Source organism: Panthera onca, chromosome C2, assembly GCF_046562875.1.
Source record: "Panthera onca isolate mPanOnc1 chromosome C2, mPanOnc1 haplotype 2, whole genome shotgun sequence".
Lineage (NCBI taxonomy): Eukaryota > Metazoa > Chordata > Mammalia > Carnivora > Felidae > Panthera > Panthera onca.
In genome coordinates this window covers 13,001,182-13,026,621 of record NC_138347.1, presented here as the reverse complement: position 1 = coordinate 13,026,621, position 25,440 = coordinate 13,001,182, and the positions used below count along the sequence as shown (strand labels likewise).

General features: G+C 51.1%; 1 protein-coding gene across 2 annotated transcripts in view; it reads left to right on the top strand.

The window, feature by feature from the left end:
- Nucleotides 1–22,176, top strand: part of HUNK (hormonally up-regulated Neu-associated kinase) — a 110,750-nt gene extending 88,574 nt beyond the window's left edge. Inside the window, exons 7-11 of one of the 2 annotated variants that reach the window (XM_078452845.2) lie at nt 1,864–2,026; nt 5,986–6,069; nt 11,241–11,288; nt 15,970–16,150; nt 18,908–22,176. In XM_078452845.2, the coding sequence (XP_078308971.1) occupies nt 1,864–2,026; nt 5,986–6,069; nt 11,241–11,288; nt 15,970–16,150; nt 18,908–19,566 (1,135 nt within the window). In that variant the 3' untranslated portion in view covers nt 19,567–22,176. The remainder of the gene's footprint in view (nt 1–1,863; nt 2,027–5,985; nt 6,070–11,240; nt 11,289–15,969; nt 16,151–18,907) is intronic. The other variant, XM_078452846.2, reaches the window with a different exon arrangement.
- The last annotated feature ends 3,264 nt before the right edge of the window (nt 22,177–25,440 follow it).

The window sequence follows — 25,440 nt, the reverse complement described above, 5'->3', positions numbered from 1 at the left end:
GGAAAAAAAAAAAAATAGTACTTTCAATCAAGAGAGTCAGCAGTGTCTTTTGGCAGAGCTCTCCTATTTCTGAAGACAGTGGACATGAAGGGCAGAGTTGGAGTGCCTGCCCACGTTTACTGGCCTCTTTTCACCTCCACCCTTCTCCTAGAGAGCTCTCTCTTCCCCTGCTTGCTCCTGGGGAGAACAGGCTTCCAAGGTGTTGCTGGGTCGATTGGCCAGGGGCACCTTGCGTGGCCCTGATCTGATTGGCCAGGGGCAAGGCCATGAGGCTGTGGTCTGATTGGCCAAGGACAAGGCACACGGCAGTCATCTGATTGGCCAGGAGCAGGGTCACTCCCGTGCAGACATTACTGGGGAGTTGCCAACAATGGAGTTTTCGGCGTTAGTAAGTGCTTTGGCAAACTTCAAAAGTATTATTTTTTTAACAAAAGTTATTTTTTACCAGTAGTCCTTCTACTCCCCGCTCTCCACCCCACCACTGTGATCTAGAATTTGTGATTTTATGGGCAACAGGGCGAGGAAGGCGGATTTCGTGGTTCCTTGGGCCCGTTTTCTTTGGATGGCGCTTACTCCTATCTAGCGAGGGAGTGCTGTCATAGGTTACATGGATGGGTGGTGGAAGATGGCCAGCAGACCTAGGTCTGCCCTTGCTGCCCTATTCAGCTGGCTTGTGAATTTGGCAAGTCAGTTTCCTCTTCTGTATCCCAGTATGGAGTTGTCCTGTGTGGTTTCTCAGGGCGTTACGGTCTGAAGTCCCATAAAAAAATGTCTTCAGACCCTTGGGGGTGAGGGGTGGGTTACAGAGCTCTCGGGCCAGATGTGCCTTCCTTCTGCTCAGAGTGCCCCATCTGTATCTCTCTTAAGGGATTTAGAAAGTTCTATTTGATGATGTACGTGTTACCAACACACACACACTCTATATTCCTCAGCCTGCTTTCGTGTTCTCCACAGCCATTTGACACATCTGTTTACTTGAGAGCCGGTGAGTGTAGAGGTTTAGCATCTAGATTCTGCGCTAGGCTGTCAGGGTTTGTATTGTGGGGCTGCAACTTCCTACCTATGTGACCCGGGGCAAGTTACTTCATAGCTGTTGGCCTCAGTTTCTTCCATTGGTAAAACGGGGAAAATAACAGTACCCTACAGCCGCGCCCCAGACTCTTATTTGTGAATGTGGGAGCTCTTGGTGTTTCTTTAAACACAGTCTGCATTGGCTTCTGAACGCACTCCTTTCCTAACCCACCTTACACCCAACACAAGTGTAGGCTCCACCCGTGTCCAAGAAGTACATTTTTAGAAAGCAACGCCAAAGTGCAAACAAACTTGGGGACAATTGGGGAAATCTGAATACAATCCAGATATTAGAGAACACCAAGAAATTATTAAAATTTTGTTGGGTGTGTGGACGGTATTGTGATTCTGCAGGAGATGCCCTTGGATCTTAAAGGTGCACACTGGGGTGTTTAGGAATGAAATGTCATGATGTGTGTGATTCAAAATACTTGATAATAATAAATAGGCAGTAAATAAACAATATATATATATATAATATAAATAAGCAATAAACAAGAAACAAAGGAAGAAAATATGGCCAAGTGTTAATAGCGGTATACTCTGGTGTTGGGTGCACAAAGGGTATTTATACTGTTCCCTCGACTTTCCTGTGTGAAATTCTTCATCACAAAAAGCCAAGCGAAAGAATGAATGAGTTAACGAATGAATGAACGGGTCTGAGTGTCTCCAAGGGCCTGGGATGGGGAGGGGGGCTGTGCTTTGTGCCGCCATGTTTGTGACCCCACCAAGGAGGATCCAGAACCTCTCGGTGGCCGTGGAGAAGTGACCGGTTCTCTCTCTACGGTGCAGGATTTCCCTGGAGGACCTGAGCCCGAGTGTGGTGCTTCACATGACGGAGAAGCTGGGTTACAAGAACAGCGACGTGATCAACACTGTGCTTTCCAACCGCGCCTGCCACATCCTCGCCATCTACTTCCTCTTAAACAAGAAACTCGAGCGCTATTTGTCAGGGGTGAGTGGGGCCCTGGTGGCTGTTCTCTCTGCTCTCTGTGGAAAAAGGAGCTCTTCTTAGACCTCGAGTGTTTCTCACTTGCTGACACTTGATCTAAGCTGTTAATTTGAACTAATGGAAGGCCGAGTTTCTGAATGTGGGATAAAATAGTAGCTAAACTTGCTTCTCAGGTAGCTCGCGCTTTTTATCTGAGGTATTTTTCAAATGTCCTCCCTCGGAGTTAAGCCCTGGGCAGCACTGTGAGAGAGTCAAGCCTCTTTTCCCTTCAGTTTCTCCGTTGCCTTCTCTGCCTACCTCTTAGCTCCTTGGGTTCCCATGTTAAAGGCATTGGGGATTTCTGTGGTCGTAAAAGTTGGGGAGCAGAGCCTCTCAGGCACTGATCTCGAAAGCATGATTTAATGAGGAAGGCATTACTTACTGGTACTTCTCCAGAAGGTGAAAATGAAATTGAGCTTTGCTGGCTTGACCCCGGTGCCTTCAGTCTGGGTGACAGAGCACAGGTGTCCTGTGCCCCACGGGAGGAAGTGTGGGAGTCTTGCAGCCTAGGATGGGGGTGGACGGTGGTACCCTCATGCGTCGGTCGCCTTTGGTCTTCCGCCACAAGCAGTTCATGTGCGCCTGGGGAAGGAATTGACGTGCTTCAGTGTCTGCTTCTGACTAAATCCTCTCTCCACTTAAAAAGAATTCTGCAGACCACTCCTGTTTCTCCTACTCCGAATAGAGGAGACTGACCAGTTCTGACGGGAGGTCAGCCTGCTAGAGAGATTGAGAATTGTCAGGAAGCCTGTCGGAAATTTGATTTCAGATCCACGGTCACGAAGGGTGACCATCACCCTGTGTATGTGGTGCCCTGAGATCTGATGGTATGGGGCTGTCAGTGTTAGGAACACGTATAGAAAACAGAACATGAAGAACTTCTAGTGCATTTTCAGTGCTATTTAAAGTCATGTGAGAGTCAACCCAGTATCTCGCAAAAGGCTTAGAAACCTTTGGTGAGGTTTCTCGATTAGAGCTAAAATGAAAATCCACCTACAGTTGGGGAAATGATATTCTCCCTGTCTGGCAGAAATGACCACACAATAAGGCCCAGAAGGCGAGATGGTCAGAGTACGTCTCTTTAGCAAATGGATTTGGGAGATGTCTACAAAACATTGCTGAATAGACACAGAGGCTCCTTGGGAGGTTTGTTGAACAGTTGGATGAGAGCACAGGTGTTTCTAAGCTGAGTCAGCTTAGGGAATTTGCTAGATTTTGCTCCAGTGGGAAATTATCCACAGAAGTACTTTTTGGGTGAACCACCAGAGGAAAAATTGTACTCGAGAAGAAACATTCTCAACAAATAAGAGGCTTTTGAAAATAACAACGGTGTTTTATTGGGGGGTGGGATGGCACATACATGTCCCATGTAAGCCCTGCTGGGGTGACACTTCTGATGGGGACAAATCTGCAGCTTTGAGACTGGATGTGAGGGATGGTGTCCAGTCACAGGAGAGCTACTGCGGGAGAGGAATTTGAGGCCAGAAAGACAGGACCTTTGACACAGTATATTTTTTATATCATTTTACTATAAGGAATGATTAGGAGCATCTCTTGTACTGTGCCCAGGTTCTCTGTCCCTCCATGATGATGAACTTAAAGATAATTGGACTTGAAGCTACTTCTCATTTCCCTTTTATAAGAAGACCACATGCCCCCTGTTTCTTTCTTATCTTTTTATACTTTTTTTTTTAATGTTTATTTATTTTTGAGACAGAGACAGAGCGTGAACAGGGGAGGGGCAGAGAGAGAGGGAGACACAGAATCCAAAGCAGGTTCCAGGCTCTGAGCTGTCAGCACAGAGCCCGACGCGGGGCTCGAACCCACGAACCATAAGATCATGACCTGAGCCAAAGTCGGACGCCCAACCGACTGAGCCACCCAGGCGCCCCAATTTCTTATCTTTTTAAATCCCTATTTGGTTATATGTTTTATGATGTACATGATATGTTAGTACAGAGGTGCATGCTTATAATTTATAAATAAATATGCATATATTATAGGTCCCTTCCTATACCTTTTCCACTCATATGGGTTCAAGGTCACACCATTTGGGGATGACTGTGGTAGAAAACAGTAGTTAAGAATTTATTTTTTTATTTTTATTTTTTTAATTTTTTTTTTAAGGTTTACTTATTTTTGAAGGACAGAGAGACAGAGTGTGAGCAGGGGAGGGACAGAGAGAGAGGGAGACACAGGATCTGAAGCAGGCGCCAGGCTCTGAGCTGTCAGCCCAGAGCCTGACGTGGGGCTCGAACCCACGGACTGTGAGATCGTGACCTGAGCTGAAGTCGGATGCATAACCGACTGAGCCATCCAGGTGCCCCAAGAATTTAAATAGCTGTCAACTAAAAGGAAGGAAAGAGGATCAACGCACTGATTTTTTTTTTCAAATGATGACTGTTACTCAAAAATTAGTTTTTAAAAAGTGCCTCCGCTGAAACTGACTATAAAATTCACAATTTCATGTTTAAAGGAAAAATTACTACTTTCCTAAGCAAACATTCTTTTGGCAGAACTTCTTTGGATGCCGATCAATAATGTGCAGGGACTTCAGGGGTTTTTTGTTTTGTTTTTTAAAGATTTTGTTTTTAAATAACCGCTACACCCAACGTGGGGCTCAAACTCACAGCCGCGAGATCAGGAACCACACATTCCACCAACTGAACCAGCCAGGCACCCCAAGGAACTTTAGTTTTTCAAATACTTTCCTTCCTCTGTTCTGCCTCCACAGCTACAGATACGAACTTTGGTTACTCACGCTCTTCCTGAGCAATCCCTGAAGCTCTCAGGCTGTGTCTTAATTTGTCTTTGTTTCTTCCCATCTGCTGGTTTCGGCACCTCCTCTCTGCCCGGCCTGAGCATCGGCATAAAGGTTGCGTGCAAGTCTTGCAAAGCTGAGCATGGCTTTGTCTGTTGAGAATGTTCCCTGGAAACTCGGCTAATGTAGTTCCAGCTGGAGAAGGTTATTTTATTGTGTCTGTTTCACACTTAACCCTTAAAGCCTAGGACGTACCTGGTCTTGAGAACTAGGGTCTGGGCGAGTGGCTGCTTTTAACTAGGGTGAATTAATCCCCACAGACAGCTACAGCCGGTCAGCTCGGTAATTTCCACACACGGCTAATTTAACTGCCCTGTGTGCACTGTCCCGTCTATTAATCTCATCAACCAATTACTGACAACCCACGTAAAATTTTAAGACCGAAACTCGTGAACTGACAAGTAAAATACCTACCTTATCTGTCATTTCTCCCTTTCTCTCTTCGTTCTTGTTTTCTCTTTCTAAAACCAAGAAGCGTGGATTCTGTGTTGGAGAGCCTGGAAGGCCGTTCCGTGACTCTTTGTTGGTTGGTAGATGCATCAGTCATTTAATTCACCTTTCTCCACACAGGCCGGCACCTCAGTCGTGCACCTAGATCATCCTAGATATGGTTTTCTGTCATCTGTAAGCTGTGTTATGAATTGCTGTGGCTCACTGGGCAGGGGAGGGCAGGGATGCGGGCTGTTTTTCACTAAGGAAATAAGCAAGATCTGTATCTTGTTTGGTAGGTCAATAAAATGAGTTATTCTTTCGAGCTCACGTATCCGGTTTCTGCTTTCACATCTCAGAGTAGTCTTCATCGTACAGATGAAAGAACTGAGGCCAGCAAGGAGCAGTGACGTGCCCAGGGTCACCTGGCCCTGTCCTGGCAGAGCCATAACAGAAGTAGGTTGCCCGACTCTGGGTCCGGGGCTGTCCCCTCGCTGCATCATGCCTGCAGGCCACCCTCCAAAGAGGCTTTGCATTGCGATTACCTGGCTTGCCAACCAGTTTCGGCACTTTCTCAGCCAAGTGCTGGTTTAAAAATTAATGACTGCTTAATGGACACTTCTATTTCCTGTGAGTTAAGCCATGCTTTTTCCCCGCCTTTCTCCTCGGATAGAAATCTGACATCCAGGACAGCGTTTGCTACAAGACCCAGCTCTACCAGATAGAGAAGTGCAGGCCCAGCAAGGAGCCCTATGAGGTGAGTGACCGCCCCCCCCAAAATAAAATCCAGGATCGCTTAGGAAGAGTGGGTTTCCATTTTGAGAGCAAAGTGGAAAGGAAACCGGTTATTGTGGGACAGAAAAGCAGCAAGAGACAACTAGTCACTTAACTGGGTCCCCGAAACAATGGCGTACGGCCGAGCCACTGTATCTCAGTTGTTAGACTGTGGATCTTAGCTGTGGCTACACGGTCGAGTCGCCGGGGGAGGGGCGCCTGGGTGGCTCAGCCTGTTAAGCGTCTGACTTGGCTTGGGTCATGATCTCATGGTTCGTGGGTTCGAGCCCCGAGTCAGGCTCTGTGCGGATAGCTCGGAGCCCGGAGCCTGCTTCGGATTCTGTGTCTCCCTCTCTCTCTGCCCCTCCCCCGCTCGCTCACTGTCTCTGTCTCTCTCAAAAATAAATAAACATTAAAAAATATATATATATATAAAATGTAAACATCTGGATGCCCAGATTGCACCTCACATAATTCTCCTGAAACTCATGGGGCAGGAATGGGAAAGTGGGCGCGCGTTAGTAGTTTTCAAAGCTCCCTGGCAGATTCCATGGAGTGGCCAAGGTTGGAAACCACTGCCAGTTCTTCGAAAGGTAAAAATGAGATGCTCAAAACTGTACATGAGTGTAATGCTTGGCATCAGAAGGAGGCAGTAAAATGAGGGACAGGAAAAAGTTTTGGATGAAAACAAGTATTTCTAGGCATCCTAGGACAACTTGATGCTAGATACATACTTAAAATACCAAGATCCTTTGATTTCAAAGTACAAAGTAGTATCATGGGGCGCCTGGGTGGCTCAGTCGGTCAAGCATCTGACTTCGGCTCAGGTCATGATCTCGCGGTATGTGATTTCGAACCCCGTGTTGGGCTCTGTGCTGACAGCTCAGAACGTGGAGCCTGCTTCGGATTCTGTGTCTCCCTCTGTCTCCCCCTCTCCCTCGCTCATGCTCTGTCTGTCTCTCTCTCTCTCTCTCTCTCTCTCTCTCTGTGTCAAAAATAAATAAACATTAAAAATTTTTTTTTAAAAATAAGCAGTATCATTTGGCAAGTTGTACCAAATTTGGACCCCAAATATGTGCTTGGGAAGAGACTGTGCCTGGGAATCTGGATCCAGGGCCAGGGGCACAGGATGAGGGTGTCCCCCCACCCCCAACGCCCAGGACTCTTCATGCAATGCTTTGTCAAACGCGACCCCTCGGCCTTCTCAGTGATCTTCCTGGGAACCCACTTGATTTCCCCTTCGCAACCTCTGCCGTGTTCCCCAACAGTTTTTTCATTTGAGCAGAAATCAAAAGGGAGCCTTCCTCCATGCCCTACATGAGGCCGATGGGCCTGCCCACTTCTCTCTTCCGTTTTCTGTGGTCAAAGTGGTCAGTGGTGGTGACCGAGCAGTTAGTTGTCCTGGGCCCTTACAGAGACCAGCTGGGCAGAAGTGGGAAAGGCAGAAAGAGATGGCCTGGGTTCCGGAAGAGGAGGAGGAGGGGAAGTGAAGACAGTGAGCGTAGACCTCTCTGTGGGTGATGTTGGCCCCCCTGAAAAGACGTCAGCCCCCCAGCCTGAAAGATGCTGGGGTTGGGGAGGAGTGAGGGTGGGGGAAGTTGAGAGGAAATCCAGGGATGGCTGGGGTGGGGCTTAGCCTTGACCACGGCCTGGAGGCCTCCTGCCTCTGAGACGGGCTCCGGCACCTGCATGATGAGGATGCAGAGGAGTCTTTGGGGGGGGTGGGTCATGTTTGGCTTTCAGGCCGAGGGCAGGAGGTGATGTCGGGACCACACTGCCCTGAGCTCCAGACCCTTCAGGCCAATTGCTTCCTCAGCTTCCTCTTGCGTGAGGGAAGGTGTCTCCAGTCCATCGTGCCTGGAGCCCCCAGTGTCTGTCTCCAAATGGCAGCCCCACCCTCGGTACAGGGCAGGAACTCAGGAGGTACTTTTTCTCACCCCCAGAGCCAGGCCGTCCCCAAGTTCTGCCAGTGTGACTCCTCAACCTCTCAGATCCCCTCCGCCGCCTTGGTCTCTCTCCTCCCTCCCCATCCCAGCCACTGTCACCTCTGCCTCTGGCGGGGATGTCTGCCACAGCCCTGACCGGTCTACCCCCTTCTCCGTGAACGCCTGGCTCTCACTTCTCCGCACGCCAGCCGGAGCTGAGCCGTCCGCGCTCAGACGGAATCTCGTCCCTTCCCTGCTCCAGTTAGCACATGTTTACTGAGCACCTCGTGCACGCCAGGCATGCCTCCTTAAGCTGGAAGGCACGGTCGGTGACATGGCCACCACGTCACAGATTAGACCGTGGTCTGCTGGCCTCTCGAGCCTCGTCCCCCGGGCCCACACGCGCAGCCCTGCTTCTCGCTCCGTGCTCGCTCCTGCAGGCCTTAAGACTTCTGTGCTCTCTTGGCTCCCAGCACCATGCACACCCTGCCCCTTCTTCCAGAATGTTCCCCTCAGCTCTCTTTGCTGATTACTATTTTATGTCTTCAGATTCCAAGGCAGGGTCATTTCATCCCGGACCCCTGCCATTCTCTGACCTTTGCCATCGCATCACATCTCTCCAGCACGGACTCACCCCCGCCCGCATCCTGCATCCCGGGGTTTGTCCCATGCGCATGTTTTGTTTGCTCAGGGAGTGTTGGATTCACGTCTTTCTCCCACTCTGGACTGTGAGTTCCATGAGAGCGGGGACTGTGTCCCTTTTGCTCCTTACAGTATCCCTAGAGTCTACACGATGCCTGGCATTCGCTAAACGAACAAAGGAAAGAAGCAAGTGGGCCTTGACCGGGGTCTCCGGTAGAATTGGATTCCCAAGGGGAGAAGGTGGAATGATCCAGGAAGGACAGCTAGCTTGACTAAAGCAGGGGAACGCCTGGAGCATAGCGTGCAAGTCGTGTTATCCTTACAGATGACCGTGCCCCGAAGCAGGGAGGGCCGTCTCACGGTCACGGGCTCTGAGGGCTTATCACCTCAGCTGGCGTGCAGAGAGTGCAGAATTCACGGCTAGGCTCCCTTGCCTCTGGATCTGCCTCAAGGAGCAGGCCTCAAGGAGCAATGTGAACAGATGCACCCAGCGTCCCATCTGTGTGCCCTACGTGGCCTCCACTCCACTTTGCTGACGCCCATGTCCTCGGTTGCCCTCGAACCTGACCCCTGCGCTTGTTTGTTTTGAAAGCGTCTATGATGGGAAAGGGGCCTTTTCTTTCACCCAGATTATTTTCCTTGGATGATTATCTCATTTGGCCTGAAAACACATGGAGAGCGTTTTAAACATTTGTTGAAATATTTAACGGTTAGGGTTTAAATAGGAACACTAATGGGAAAAGAGCATTTCACTTCTCTGTGATCCATTTGTTTTCTCCAAACGGCAGTGATACTTGTGCTAATTAAATTACGGGCTATTACTGGATCATCCAGCCCGCCTCTGCTGGAACGTAGAGAGTGGAATGGGGCCAGCTCGGAAAAGTGTTAAGAAGATCTGAAAGGGCCCAGGTTTTCTAGGTAAAGCCCACTCAGAGCCTCCGTGGGCTTCTTTCCAGTTGCCGTCGGCTGGTCCTGGAGAAGCCGCCGAGAGGCGGATGGGTTTCAGGTCGTGCGCAGGCTGGCTGGGGAGTGAGCGAGGCCTCTGCGTTGTTCTGAGTCCCAGTTCTTTCTCTCCTCCGAGACAAAGCAGCTGAATTAAGTTGCAAAAACGTCCCCCTTGGGATTACAGTGCTGTTATTGTACGACTTTACCACGTTCTCCACCTCCTCTGCCTTTAAAGGGTAGCAGATATGTCTGTGAAAGTGGGACACGTGTCTCATCCAAGAGCACCTCGAGCATGGGCCCCGGAGACTCCTCTTCCTAAAAAAAAAAAAAAAAAAAAAAAAAAGAGGCCCTCAAGGACCGTGGAGATCGAGGCAGGGGGGCCAGTCATCATTTTTAAGCTGGCTTATTAAAGCCACATAGAGCCAGAGGCCATTTGTGTTACAATCTTTCCCCAAAAATGTTAATTTGTAGAGCAGTGGAAAATAGAGCGGGGAGGGCTTCTGGGTAGCACAGGGTAATGAGGCAGGCTTGGAAGAGAGCTGCGTGGAGGGCGGCAGAGGGACGGCATCAGTGTGACCAGCCGTTGGAGCAAAGTGCCACACACTGGGGGTGGGGTGGGGTGGGATGGAGGGCTTCAACAGCAGCAGTTTCACTGACTCTCAGTTCTGGAGGCCGGAAGTCTGAGATCAAGGTTGGTTCCCTGCACGGGCTGTGGAGGAGAACCTGTCCCCTGCCTCCTGGCTGCTGCTGGTTGCTGACATCTTTGGGCTTCATTCCTTGGCTTGTAGAAAGAAGCACCACCCGATCTCTGCCTGTACCTTCCCTTGGCCTTCTCTGTGTGTGCGCCTCTGTGTCCAGTTTCTCCCTTTTATGAGAATACCAGACCCATTGCAGGAGGGCTGGGTTACCTCTGTAAAGGCAACACCAACAGGCCCCCTCCCCAAAGGCAAAAGAGAGTGAGCTTTCCATGTGCTCCTCCCCCCTTCCAAAGCATCAAAGGGGACACGATAGGCCTGTCCTGACCCTGTCTTCAAAGAAGGTCACGTGCTGAGCTCCTGGGGGTTAGGACTCTTGGGTACCAGTTTGGGGGGGGGAATACGATTCCACCCATAAGAGGGGCAGTAAGCTAGAAGGTAAAATATTAAAATGTTCACTTTGTATCTTATTTCACATCTATGCAGCTTGTAAAAATAGTTTGAAATCAGATTAGACAATCAGTGCTGTTGGAAATGAAAAGGGTAGTTCCCTTTGGGGACTGGGAGAGGGCAAGGATGGGGGGGGAGGGGGTTCCGGGTGGGGCCGGTTGGGCTCCATATCTTAATCCGGGTGGAGCTCTCATGCACATTTTTTGCTCTTGGAGAGAATGCGTTGACTGAGCAGCTCAGTCTCCTTGAGAGCACTCCTCCATTATATGTCTTAGACTTGAATAAAATAGATTTTCTCACCTAGAAAATCTATTCGGTGCCTGAATTAGGACATCTGCTGCCCGCTTGCATGATGGTTTAGGAGTCTCGTTTCTGGTCTCTAAACATTGAAAGGAATAATTCTCAAACCCAGAGTTGCAAGTGGTAGGGGAGAGAGAGTTTAGGGAATAAATAGCAGGTACAGCTACTCAAATTGTTGAAAATGTTGCTTTTCACAGGCCTCCCTGGACACCTGGACAAGAGACCTTGAATTCCATGCTGTGCAGGTAAGAACATGGGAGTTATGATGGGTTAGTCTGAGTTCTCTAGAGAGAACCAACAGTGTGTGTGTGTGTGTCTGTCTGTCTGTCTCATGCTTGGATACCCAGGGAATAGTGGATGTTTCAGCTCAAAATCCAAGGCCTTCTGGAAGCAGAATTCCTTCTCTCTCAGGACACTTCAGACTTTTTCTCTTACAGCCTTCACCTGATTGCATGAGGCCCACCCACCTTGTGGAGGGTCATCTGCTTTGCTCAAAGCCTACTAATTTAATCCCATGTGAAAAATACCTTCACAGCAACATCTAGATTGCTGTTTGACCAAAAACTGGATACTGTGGCCTGGTCAAGTTGACACTTGAAATGAACCATCACATGTGACCCTGAGGGCTGGTGGATCTCTGCTTAGGGCTCTGGATTCTACATACCTCCTTCCTTGTCCTGAATTAAAACGCAGAGTCCGATGGTGAGTGGGTTTATCAGAATCCCTTCAGATCAGACAGGTGCTTTCTTTGTTGACCATTTTTAATTGTCTTGCTGTCGCTGCACACTGGGCTGTGCATTCATGTTTTTACCTATATGAGAAGTGGGGTTTGCAACAGTCCCGAGCTTCCCAGCTTAGTGGCCTAATTTATGAACGAAGTCCTCTTTTTCTCAGCTGCATTGTGTTTTTCCCGTGGCAAAATCAGGTCTCTGTGGCTTTTCCAAAGCAACCGGCAGGCAATGCCTGGGCACCTGGGCCGCCCCAGGTATTCACGATCCACACCTGATTCTGACGTTCCAAACAGTCACATGAGGTTAGCTCGTCAGCAAGGGGACAGCAGGCTCCAGAAGAGCCCGTGCTGAGCTGGACTATCATCCAAAGAAAACAGCTTCAGCTCACCTGCAGACCCCAGGCTCTTGGCTGCGGCATCACGCCATCCGTGGTCAGTTTCCACCGCGTGAGGGTGCAAGGCAGCTCTTATGCAGCCCGGGGTGGGGAGGAGGTGTGGCCGCCCCTGTCCCTGTGAAATGGCTGCGTTGGCCTTTCAGACTGTGACGCAGATGAGATGTGAGGTTCATGTTTATGCCTGAAGAGCTGACTTTCGGTTGCAGGTGGGGAAACACTTCTCTCAAGGGGCCGTGTGCTGCTGATGTGTACCCTGCTGTATCTATAGGAGCAGAGCTGGGGAGGAAGGGGGAGGGCTCTCGCTCTTTGGAACGCAGGAGGCTGGAGTCACAGGGACGAGCCCAAAGGGACCGGCTCTGGAGCTCAGATGTCAGAGGCCAAGAACCTACTTTTCTCCAGAAAGCCCCATGCACCACCACTCCCTGGCTTCTTCCTCTCTTCTACCAAACAGTTGTGACACTGTAAGAGTCTTGAGTAGACAAACCTTTGTGAGGCCACATTTTTTTGTTGTTTTAATGTTTATTTATTTTTGAGAGAGAGACAGAGACAGAGACAGCACAAGTAGGGGAGGGGCAGAGAGAGAGGGAGACCCAGAATCTGAAGCAGGCTCCAGGCTCTGAGCTGTCAGCACAGAACCCGATGCCAGGCTCAAACTCACAAACCGCGAGATCATGGCCTGAGCCACCTGGGTGCCCTGAGGCCACATTTTCAAAGTGTCCGGTTTAGTAAATGTCCGTGCACATGTGCAGTGGGTAGAAAGTGGTTTAAAGAAAACCGGAAGCTGTTTTGTGTGGGGCTGGCTTCTGGGGCCTCATGTGGCCCCCTCTCCGATCTGCCTTGGGGAGTTTGGGAGGCGGGGTGGGTGTGGGGAGCACATGAGACTCAGAAGAAAGCCAGAGAGACCGTGCAGGCAGCCGGATTGCTGGGAGGGGAGCACGGGAGTGGGTGTAGGCACATCGAAGGGGAAATATAATGAGTCCCTCTGAAGATCTGTTTCTGTTACGTAAGGTGCTTTAGCATCCTGCTCCCTGGAAGATCTCTTGTGGAGAAAGTAGGGTATGCAAATGAAAAGGTATAATGGGATGATGGGTTGCATTTGGTCACCTGTGCCTGGAGGGCGCTGAGATTGGCTGGTTGTACAAACACATGTCTTGTGTGGGCTGGTGACCCATCCACACGGACTGATCCAGCCGTGTGTCCCCGGCAGGGGTCTCTTGGGTGGTGGATTCTTGGCATGCCCGTAAGAAACTGGTAACTATGAAATCACCCATTCTTTGGGTTGGACAAGGGTGTTCTGGGAGCTTTTGGAGAAAACACCCGGGTGCAGGATCCTGGGATGAAGTTCAACAGGGTGGCTCCAGCAAGGTTCCTAAGGTCATTTCCCCATCCCTCTGCCCCCATAGCAGGCTGTTTGGTGCTATCCCTTTGTCAGTTCCCAGAGAGGTTTTTTAGAGCCAACGTTGGGCTCTTTCTACAGGGAATTCACGTCCTGTACACCTCTCAGTGCTGATGAACTCTAGCTGGGTGGTGATGCTGGCCCCCCAGAAACTTTGCATCTTGATCCTTTGGCTTTGGAGAACCCAAAGAGAGTTGGGGAGGGGCCAAGATGAAGCCATGAAGCCAAAGGCAGAGCAGCTTCCTCTAAAGTGTAGGGATCATGGAGCACCCCGAAGGAAGCTGTACTCGTCATTCTTTTTTCTTTTTTAAATGTTATTTGAGAGAGGAAGAGAGCAAGAGACGGAATGTGAGTGGGGAAGGGGCAGAGGGCAGGGGGGACACAGAATCGGAAGCAGGCTCCAGGCTCTGAGCTGTCAGCACAGGGACCAACACGGGGCTTGAACTCACGAACCATGAGATCACGGCCTGAGCCGAAGTCAGACGCTCAACTGACTGAGCCACCCAGGCGCCCCTGTACTCACTATTCTAGAAAACAATCCTGAAAATGGCGGGGGGGGGGGGGGGGAGGATCTGCAATTTTGTCTTTTCTTCCAAACACTGTTTTACGTGGTTTCATAGAAGTGCATTCAGTTTCTTTTTTACCATTTAAAGTGTAAACAGGTAGAACTGGTGATTTTTCTCATTAGAACAGAGACAGGAAGAATAGCACAAGAGGAAGAGATTTTGCCAGACTTTTCAGGACAAGCCTGTCACGTCCCTTCGATGCTTGGGGCACAGCGGGGGTGTGACAGCTCGTTCCCCTTTGCCTTAGAGAAGGGGGCTGTTGGGGGGGTCACAGAAACCAGGAGAGGGATGCGGCCTTGACCCAGATGGTCTGGAGCAGGTGGCCCCCTTTCCCGTTCGTAGCATTCTGCCTAATGACCTGGGGCTCAAGCCTCCTCCCGAGAATCCCGGATGCCCACCTGGAACCCTGGGACTACAGCCTGGTCCCTGTCCCTCACCGGCCCGTGTGTCTGCCTTTCTCTCTGCCCCGGACTCGTCCTGCCCCAGGCTTCCAGAGGGCATGAGTTTTCACTCGGCTCCCAGATGAATTATTCAACCCGCTTCTGGCTGTTTGCTGGTCCGTGATGGGGTGACAGCTGTGCTTTGTCCCAGGTCATGCTCTCAGTGCAGCACCTGGCACTCGACGTCCCGTAAAAGGCTCTTCGGATGCTGGGGAGGGAGTTTGCGAAGCTTCACCCCTCCTCTCTTCCCTCCTCAGCCCTCCACTGGGGATGGCCACGGCAGCCCAGGCTTGGGGCCCTAAGGCACTGGAGCCCTCACGGTGACCCTCAGGGTTGGCGTGGCACCCCCACTTCCCATTCCTCCCCTGCTGTTTTCTCCCACCCGCCGATTGGGCATCAGGAACCCCCATCTGGACAGGCTTTGAAAATCCCCATTGGAAGGGGCTGTGCGAGCCCAAGGAGAAGCTTCCTGGAGAAGCTTTTCAACAACATCAATGAGGAGCTGATGAGCTCTCTTGAATTGTAAATATTCTTCACGTTTAAGGCAAAAACCGTGAATCTGGTGGTGAGGTCAGGGATGCGGTTGAATCTGTTGAACAGTAAACATCAAAGTCTTTACGGCTGGAGAAGAAACTTCTGAGTGGTATCGCCCTTCCCAGAAGCTGGAACGCAATTTTAATTCAGTTTGGTTTCTACTGGCTTTTTTTTTTTTTTTTTTTTTTTTTTACATTTCAATAACTATTAAGTCTTCTCTATGTGCTTGGCTTTATGCCAGAGGCTGTGGGGTTGAAGATACATAAAATAGTAAAATTCACTCCAGTCAGAGGGACACAAGTGACACATAGTGACGCAAGCAAGGGCTTGCATGACCGAGGGCGGAAAAGGGTCAGAAACTCACCCAGGATGGCACAGGGCTCCTGGGGTTGCCGTCCACCTCCTTGGCCTGACTGAACACACAAGAGTAAACATTAAGATAGAAATGGTTATGTTTCATTTGCGAAGTTACCTTTGCAAAACCACTGCTGTGAGCAAAATCCTAGAGCCCTATTCTGAGTAAGACCACAGACTTCCAGAAATCCTCATGTGTTTTGCCTCAGTTCCTTCATCTTGTTCTAGAACAATTGACCTCCTAGGGATGAACTTGCCCTTGCTGGAACACCTTGAAATAGGGCCGTGCGGGGAGCTGGGGATGACAGAAGCCTGCTTGTGGCCCAGGGAGAGGGAGGTGGGTTCCCTGGGGCATCTGCTGGGCCTCTGCTCCTCCCTTGTTCAACGTGCAGCTGAGAACGGAGTTTTGAGAGGCTGGGGTTTCTCAAATCCACTTGGATAACTCTTCAAAGGGGAGTCACATTGTATATGTCTGTGTGTCTGAGTACATGTGTTTACTTCTGACTTGAAGGATGAAAAACCCAAAGAACAAGAAAAGAGAGGGGATTTTCTTCATCGGCCGTTTTCCAAGAAGCTGGACAGGAACCTCCCCTCCCACAAACAGCCCTCGGCCTCGCTCATCACGCACATTCAGAACACCAAAGCCCTGCTGAAGGACCGGAAGGCCCCCAAGTCCGGCTTCCCCGACAAAGGTGGGTCAGCTCCAGGTACAGTCTAGACCACTCGTGTTAAGCTGCACGGCCATGCGTACCCCTCCCTGGTGGCTGTGCGGACCCCCTGGGACATACACGATTCCTGTGCCCTGGGAAAGCAGTGAACACACCCAAGGCAACCCAAGAACACTGGAGGTCCAGACGGGGTGGTATTGGCCACCCGTGCAGGCAGGGTTTGAGAAAGCAGAGGTGGGGTGCATTGCATTGTGGGAGCAGAGATCAGGGTATAAGGTATTTCAGGAGTAGGGATTGGGGTGCACAGTGTTATGGAACGAGGGACAGGTGTTCATTGTTGCAGGGACAGAAATTGGGGATTGGCGGCACGGTGTGGCGAGAGCCTGCCCAGAATAGCGAACACCTAGAGACACTGAGGCATGGTTGATGGAGTCTGGGCTCTGGGGTGGGGCTGGGGGTGCTCAGAGCCAGCTCTGTGGCTTATTGTGGGTTAAGCTCCTTACCCTTAGAGGACCAAAATTGGTTCCCTTACTGGCAAAAGGAAGCCCACCCGTTGGAGCTACTGGGTGGATTAAATGAGATACATAGGTTGGCTTGTCCGCCTCTTTCAGAGTGTGGGACATCAGGTAACTGATAAATGCGAGGCTCCCTCCTCCGGGACAGCACTGAGGGACGTGGGGGAAACAGGAAAGTGTTGGGGAGGTTCCACCTCCTAGTGGGGAGGACTAGAGGTGTTACCCTAAGAGAGACCTGGTTCTCAGCCAGAGAGGAAAATTCCATTTGATTCCGTTTCCTTCCTGAGGTTTCAGAAAGGCAGCGGGTCTCACAGGATGACTCTGCTTGTCCCTCCTGAGTGATTCTCCTTTCTGGCTTTGTAACCAGCAGCAAATTCAGGCCCTTGACGGAGACATCCCATGGATGTCCCCAACAAAGTCTAGGTCAGTGCTGATGCGTTGGATAACTTTGCCACCCCAGAGCTGGATTCCATTCCTGGCAGTTTCCTGGGCCAAGTATCATTTGTTTCTTCGAGTTTTTCCTTCTGAGAGCATGTTAGCTTAGAAGCGTGGACACCCTATGTAATTGCTAAGACCGAGCTCTCGCCATGGGGCAAGCACTGTGTCAAGCTCTCAGCTCACCCCAGTGAGGTTATTCTCACCTCCGTTACTAAAGCAGAGGAAATAGGCAGAACTGGCCGAAGTCAGAGAGCTCGTAAGTGGCAGAGTCCAGATTTCCAACCCGGCCGCCTGGCTCTAGAGCTTTCTCTCCTGACTGGTGCAGGCCCCTGCGTCCTGATAGGGATGGAAGGCGAGGAGCCGGCCGGTGCACTCACAGGGTGGGGCTGGTGACCAGGTCCTTCCTGCCCAGGGTGATAGAGTGTGCCGGTCAGGGCCCTGGGGGGCTGACTCTAGATGGAGATTAGCAGGGCGAATGTGGGAGGCTTCCTCTCAGGATCTACATCACCCGGAGAAGGGAAGGACACAGGACTGGGCAGAGGGGGACCCTGGGCCACAAATTTGGAGGACACGGCCATCGCAGGAAGGGGAGGGGACGAGATGCTGCAGTGCCCGGCTGTCACACCGGATTCGTCAGCCGCCGATGAAATTTTGCTTCTCTCTGCTGGTGACTCTCAGGCACCTGTGGTGGCCTGAGGAGGCGATTTATTTTGGGATCTGTGTATTTATTTATATGAGGCCACGAGGATGCCCTATGCCCTCGGCTGCTCCTGAATCACTCTGCTTCTTCCTGTAGCTGAGCCTCGACGGGGGCCTAGAACACGCGATGGTAGAAAAGCCAAGCTAAGAGCTCGTTCTGCAGGAACTTGGCTCTATTTCCCTCAGCTTCAGATCTGTGGGGTTTCCCCTCTCTTTTCTGGCACAGTCCGCAACCCTGGATTCCGGTCTGTGCCAATTTGAGATGGAAGCCAGGGGGATTGGCTCATCGCCCTCAAGATATAGATGAGGACTGTTTCACCCCTTCAGAACCGGATGAGGCCCCCGTAAGATCAGGAGTCAGGAGGGAACCTTATAAAGGAAGTCGATTCGGACACTTACTACATACGGGTGAGCCAGGAGGACATTCAGCTGAGGGACACGAGCCAGTCACAGAGGACAGATGCCGTAGACTCCGCTTATATGGAGCACCCAGCGACGTCAGATGCATCGACAGAAAGTCCAATGGAGGTTGCCAGGGGCTGGGAATGGGTGTTACTGCCAAGTGGGTACGGAGTTTTTAGATTCCCAACACGAAGAGTTTTGTTTCACGGCAGTGTGAACGTACTTAACACTACTGAACCATCCACTTAAAAATGGTTAAGATGAGAAATTTATGTTACGTATTTTTTTTTTAACCACAATTTAAAAAAAAAAAAAAAAAAAAAAAGGAAGCACTAGGGAAACCCTCCTTCCAGTGTTGGCTATCTGAGGACCAAGTTCACGGGTCCTGGGCTGGGTGTGCTCCTAGCAGTTTGGTGGCATTCTTCTGAGTCGGGTACCTTTTTGATTCAAAGACTCGTTGGCAGGGTCCCTCATGTTAGGCAGCCAGGAGGAGGGCAGATGTTAAGGTGGTGCCGTGGGCACGTCAGAACTCGGGAGGCCTCCTGTCTCCGGCCTTCTGTCCCCTCCATTCTAGAAAGAGCAGCTGGTCCCCTGTGGGGAGCGCTGGACGCGGGGGCCCTTTGCTTCTTGCTTCCTTCTGGCCTCCCCAGGAACGGTCTGTCTCGGTGAAGCAGGAGGGCCCTTCTCACCGCCGTCCTCATGGTCTCCTCTGCTTTCTCGCGTGCAGATTCCTTCGGCCGCCGCAATATCTTCCGCAAGACCTCAGACTCCAATTGTGTGACTTCTTCTTCCATGGAGTTCATCCCCGTCCCACCCCCCAGGACCCCCAGGATCGTCAAGAGACCGGAGCCCCCTCCGCAGGGCCCTGGGGGCCCTGGCATCCCCCCCAAGGAAGACCCCCCGGTGCTGGATATGGTGCGCTCCTTCGAGTCCGTGGACCGCGAGGACCACTCTGAACCACTGTCCCCGTCTCATCACTATCGGATTCTAAGCTCACCTGGGGGCTTGGCCCGCGGGAATCCCGGTGAGCGGACGCTCTCCCCGGCCCTGCTGCCCGGAAGCCTGTCCCCTCTGCAGACTCCTTTGCATCCCACTCTGGTCTCCTTTGCTCACGAAGAGAAGAGCAGCCCCCCGAAGGAGGAGGGCGTGTGCTCCCCACCTCCGGCTCCCAGTAACGGTGCCATGCAGCCGCTGGGGAGCCCGAATTGCGTAAAGAGCCGCGGCAGGTTCCCCATGATGGGCATCGGACAGATGTTGAGGAAGCGACAGCAGAGCCTGCAGACCCCTGCAGACCGGCCCCTGGAGGCCAGCATGCCCCCCCTGCAGCCCATGGCCCCCGTGAGCCTCTCCTTCGACATGCCTGATGGGGTCAAAGGCCAGTGCTAACCCGGGCCAGTGGCGGGATTCTGGGTGTTTCTAAGGACAGCGGTGGAACAGAGCTCCTCACATCTGTCAGGGTGTGAAGATTGAAAGGCCTCATGGGAGCCTCCTTCAGGGTCTCACCGCCCCCTGCCACGGAATGTCCCCACTGTGAACCGCTAAAACCCACAGACCCAAAGCCTGCACTCCCCAGGCTCGCGTAGGGACCCTGGAGTCGCTGGGATTTACGAGGAGGGGCGGTTACAGGTGCGGTTTCAACCAGTTGTGTCCTCCTTCTGCCCACCCACCCACGACCCTCTGCCCACCTCCCACTGCTGGGCTGCTGGGTGAAAACCCCACACCGGCCACTGGGCTCTCGGATCACAGACTGTTATGAGATCTTTCCTCACTTTGTGATCTTCTCAGCAGTCAGCCAGTCACCCGGGGACTGAAGGCGGCATCGCAGAGTGACTCGTCCAGGCCACTGCTCCCCTTCCTCTCGCAGACCGTGGTCGCTGGTGAGCCCGCTGCCTGAGGAAGACAGGAAGCAGCACCACCCCCTCTGAGTGGAAGGGGGCATCGGGGCAAAGACCGATCCAAACGGTGGGGACCCTGGTGAAAGGAAGGGCCCAAAGGGACACGCCTTTGCCATCTTTTTTGGTTGACCTTGCTAATGGTTGAATGATCTTTTCCCAAGATGGTGTTTCTTTATGTGATGTCAAATTGAAGTAACATAATTAAAAAAACAACCCGGCTGGAGAGACCATGAGAAGCGATTCTACCAAATTCACGTTTTCACGCAAGGATAAGCGTGGAGGGCACGAAAGCTCTCCCACGTGATGTTTTCAGTGGCCGGTGGCCTCCCGTGGCCTGCAGGAGGGCTTGATCGCAGCTGGCCCCGTGTCCCTCCCGTTGTGTCAACATGACCTGATCCTTCTGGAAGGCATAGGACATGGCCACGGCTGGTTATTTAGGAAGAGAAAAGGTTGAGGTTGAATTTGGATGCGTTCGGAAGGCACCGTTACCTCTGTGCAGTGCGGCTTTCAAGCTGCCAAGATAACAAGGGTGGCTTAGAGCTGAGTTCATTTGCTGTGAGCTGTGAGAGGGCTTGCCTGGCGGGGATCGTGTTCAAAAACTCAGCACCGTATCCTCTTGGAGGAAAGCAGCGTTCCTCAAACACGCTTAGAGTCCGCGCTGTTTTCACGCCTTTCGTCAAGGATCGAACCAAAGATGCGTCTCCGGTTCTGTGTCCACGCCATCCCCGTGTGCGCATTTTGTGGACCTCAGTGTTGTCTGACCGTGTCTAGCAGGAGCTTGCTGGGGTCCGTCTCCTCTCAGGGCCCCGGGCCCTGGCACTTGGTGGCGACCACCGGTCATGAGCAAAATTGGAGAAAGAGGAGGAATTGGCACAGGCCGGATAGCGGTTAGCTCGGGAGACAGGTGACACAGTGGCTTGGGGTCTTCGGCTGTTGACTGGCACAGGCGTGAGCAGACCCACAGCTGTGGTCACCCTGGGGCTTGCCCGCTGGTTCGGAAACGGGCCTCGGCCCTTGAGAACAACAACGCCTGCCTTTGTTTCCCCTGGCAACCAGCCCGTGCCAGAGAGCCCTGAGGTGCTTCCTCAGCTTTTCTCCTTTAGCAGCGGTGACCTCCTCCTGCCCCACACGTTTCTGGCTGAGCAAGGAAAAGCATGGCTATTTGGCTGACTCTAGAAGCCACTGAGATGCCCGGGCTCGGCTGACTTCGCAAGACCTGGAGCTGCTGTGTCCCACCTCGATGGGATCATCCCGGCACTGGGGCTTGCTAGGAGGGAGCCAGGCTCCTGGCTGTGGTGTCGTTCTTCTGTGTGGCTCCAGACCAGGTTCCAGAACTTTCCATTGGAAGTGGCGCTTGTTAAGCAGAGAGAAGAAAAGCATCTGAAAGCGGCCTCTCTCCACTTGACACGAAGCGTGTCTGGTTTCCGACCAACGAAGGAACCCTTTTCGAACGTGGTTGCTGGCTTCAAGTGTCGTGCTCTGCCGATTCGCCGACTCGCGGGCTGTGTCCCTGTGCCTTGTGAACTTCTCTCCCCTTATGTCTCTTCCTTGTATTGTACTTTCCTTGAGAACACGAGTGTTTTTTCCGTATCGCTGTCAGTTAAGCTCATTGGGACATGCTTTCTGTCCCTCGATTCAGGAACAGCCGCAGACCGTCGTACGACTCACGGACCGTGTCACCACTGGTAGCTTGAACTGTGAACTCAGGTTTATTCCAGACCCAGTGAGAGGTGAGAGTGAGGCAGGGGGGAGGGATCAACTGTATTTTTTTGTATGTGAGCACCTGACAAATCTATGAAACCGAATGAAAGAGGAGATGTTAAATTCTTTATTATTTTATTATATTTATATGGGAAACTGGACCTTTGGTAAGTACAAAGTATGTTGTCTGTTTGACCCACGACTGTCTCTCATTAGTGTGTGCCCATGACCTCAGTCAGCCTGTAGTCACTGACGGAAATGACTGAACCGTCACCGTGTGAAGTCCAGGAGGAAAAGTCCACTTTATTGTGTGATTTGGTCGTAAGTAAGGACTGTATTTATGTCACCATTAAGTATATGTACTTTTATAATAACTGTGAAATACACTATTCCCTCACCATGACTGTTTCATTCACTTGCATTTGACACATCTCCAAACACTGAGTATGTTGCAATCGCTGAGCTGTCTTCTCCGTAAAGTCCTTGGCCTTGCAACTGACAGGATACGGTGGGAATCGCGCTGTGGGGTGTTTGAGGGCATCTTCTGCCCCCACATCACTGCTTCATTTCAGCTGCAGCACGTGTGATCTAAGAAGTCTCCTTCGACCGGCACACAGCGAATGGCGGTGCAAGAGAATTCAGCATTTTTCTTTTCTTTTTTAGCAGGTTCGGGGTCTCTCTTGGAGATTCTGAAAATGGCACATGAAAAGTGACATCTGTGAGCATTATCTCTAGCTTTTGTCCTTGCCTTAGGGATTGGTGAGGGACGGGAAAGAAGGGTGATGAGGTAGAGCAGGAGGGTTGGATTGTCCTAGCTCTGACTTTATTCATTACCGTTCGCAAAAGGTTTTCATACATAACCACCTTGCTGGAACCCTGGGGTCCCCCTGGGCGGTGTGGCTCAGAGGGTGGCATGGAGGAAGTGGAGTTTCTCTGAAGTTTGATGGGGTTGGGAAGCAACAATGAGTATCTAGTTGTGGTGATGCTATTTTCTTTTAGGGGGCAGAACATTTTAGAACAGAAAGAGACCTGAGATTAGGTGCTTCAACCCCAACTTTTTTTTTTTAATTAAAAAAAAATTTTTTAACGTCTATTTGTTTTTGAGAGAGAGAGCGAGAGCAGGGGAGAGGCCGAGAGAGAGGGAGACACAGAATCCAAAGCAGGCTCCAGGCTCTGAGCTGTCGGCACAGAGCCCAACATGAGGCTCGAACCCACGAACCACGAGATCATGACCTGAGCTGAATTCAGACGCTTAACTGATTGAGCCACCCAGGCGCCCCCCCAGGTCTAGGCATTTTTAAGTCATTATCAGAATTGTACAGCTCCTTAAGATTCTGTGTATCCCGCTCTTTTCCACCATCCACCACCGACTCTCGAAGACAGAGAAAGACTTTTTCTTTCTCAGCAGATCTTCCAAATAAGCAGCAACCCCTGGATACTTTGTTATCTGCTTTGCTGTTAAAAGGCTGTTGGGTTTTACTAGATTCAATCAACAAAACATTTTTTAAATAGCCATGTCGTGAAATGAAACAAATTCAGAAAGAGTACAAGACTGATATTTTTAAGGGGGGTCCGGAAGCCTCTTAGTTATTGTATTTGTTTTCTTTGTAGGACCCTCTATGTGCTACAGGCGCGGTACGAATAATTCAGAGCAGTACTGGGAACTGGTTCAATGTAATGTCATCACTTTTCAATGAAAGGAGCGTATTTCCTGAGTAGTAAATGAGTGTATTATTTGTGGCAGCTTTTTCGTCGAGGGAGCTTTTCAGACATCTGGTTCCAAAGACAAATGGGATACACATTTGAACTTCTTTTCTGTGGGCCTGTTTTCATGACACACGGTTATCTCCGAGATCTGATGTTTGTGGCACCAAGGGACTGGGGTGGGGGAAGCGTGGGGAGCGTTTCAGCCTTGGCAGTCCCCTCCCACGGGTAGATCTACATCGGAGCTGATGTGTGGATAAGGAGGCTTTTTGGGGAACCAGCTCTGTCATTGTAGAGTAGCTTGATGTGGAGCAAACCCAGGGGTCAGCTGGAGCTTAGTGACGTGAAACTGAACGATGGCACGGGGCAGAGAGGGCGGCATCAGGAGGCTGTGTTATTCACAGGTGGACGAAAAAGATAGGTCTGAGCTGTTTACACAACATATGCCCTGCTCAGACGACCCATTAGCTATTTTGCAAGGAAAGTCCTTGGCCGGCACTATAAACCCTTGGGAATAACACAAATATATCTGTTCAGGCCTCGTGACGAGAGCCAGCTGAAAAGGGTGCGAGCCTGTGCCGGGAACAAGGCTTCTCGTCCAAAGTTAGGCGGTGAACTCGTGGCAGGTGTGAGAGGAGAATGCCTTCCGTGACCCCTTCACCCGTGTTCACGTCTTCTCTGGCAACCCAGCCTGTGGGATAGGTGAGGCTTTGCTGTGGGATAGGTGAGGCTTTGCTGTGATAACGACGTAAACCCCCAATGTCTGTGACTTGCCCAATGAAGGGTTATTTCCCACACACGCTTTGATGCCATTTGGCTGAGTCCCACAGCAGCCGTCTCCATGTGGTGACTCGGGGGTCCAGGCTGCTTCCTACCTATGGCTCCATCCACTCACCATGATTCCCTGGCTGCGAGCTAGAGGGTTCTCTGCTGCCCTCGAGTGTGCTGTGAGGGCTGAAACTAGTCCTATGGCCCTCCTAGGAGCCAGAGGCTGAGAAATGTGGGGGCGCATGTGGACATTTGGGGTACAGCTACTGTTTCTGCCACAGGGAAGGTAAAGATGCTTACCACTTAAAGGCCCTCTAAGACTGGACTGGTCTTTCCCATAGTTACACGTATAACGCTTCTTCGTGTTGTATGGATTATTTGTTTTAATTAAAGGGATAAGCCTTGTTAATTATTAACGTTTCATTTAATTTAAGGGAAGGAGTGTTATGGGCTGAATTGTATCTCCCCCAAATTCATATATTAAAGCCTTAACTCCCAAGTACCTCAGTATGTGGTTGTCTTTGGAGACGGAGCCTTTAAGGAGATAAGTTAAAATAAGGCCACTGTTAGGGTAAGACCTCATCCAATCTGACTGGTGTTCTTATAATAAGGGGGCGCCTGGGTAGCTCAATCGGTTGAGCGTCTGACTTCAGCTCAGGTCATGATCTCACGGTTCGCGAGTTTGAGCCCCGTGTTGGGCTCTGTGCTGACAGCTCGGAGCCTGGAGCCTGCTTCGGATTCTGTGTCTCCCTCTCTCTCTGCCCCTCCCTGGCTCACACACTCTCTCTCTCTTTCAAAAATAAATAAACATTAACAAAAGAAGAAGGAGGAGGAGGAGGAGAAAGAAGGAGAATGAAGGAGAAGGAGAAATGTGGACACAGAGAGGAATACCAGACAGAGGAAAGACCATGTGAGACACAAAGAGAAGGCGGCCGTCTGCAAGCTAAGGAGAGAGGCCTCGGGACAAACCAAACCTCCCAACACCTTCATCCTGGGCATCCAGCCTCTAGCACTAAAGAGAAACCAATTTCTTTCTGTTGTTGAGGCTGTGGCACTTTGTCACGGCAGCCGTAGAAGACTAATGCGGCAGGGAAGCCACTTAGAAACACTTACATAGGCCACAAATCACGTGTTCCATCCCACTGACCATTTTCTGACAACTAAACTACTCCCAGGAGGTCCTTTTCTTTTT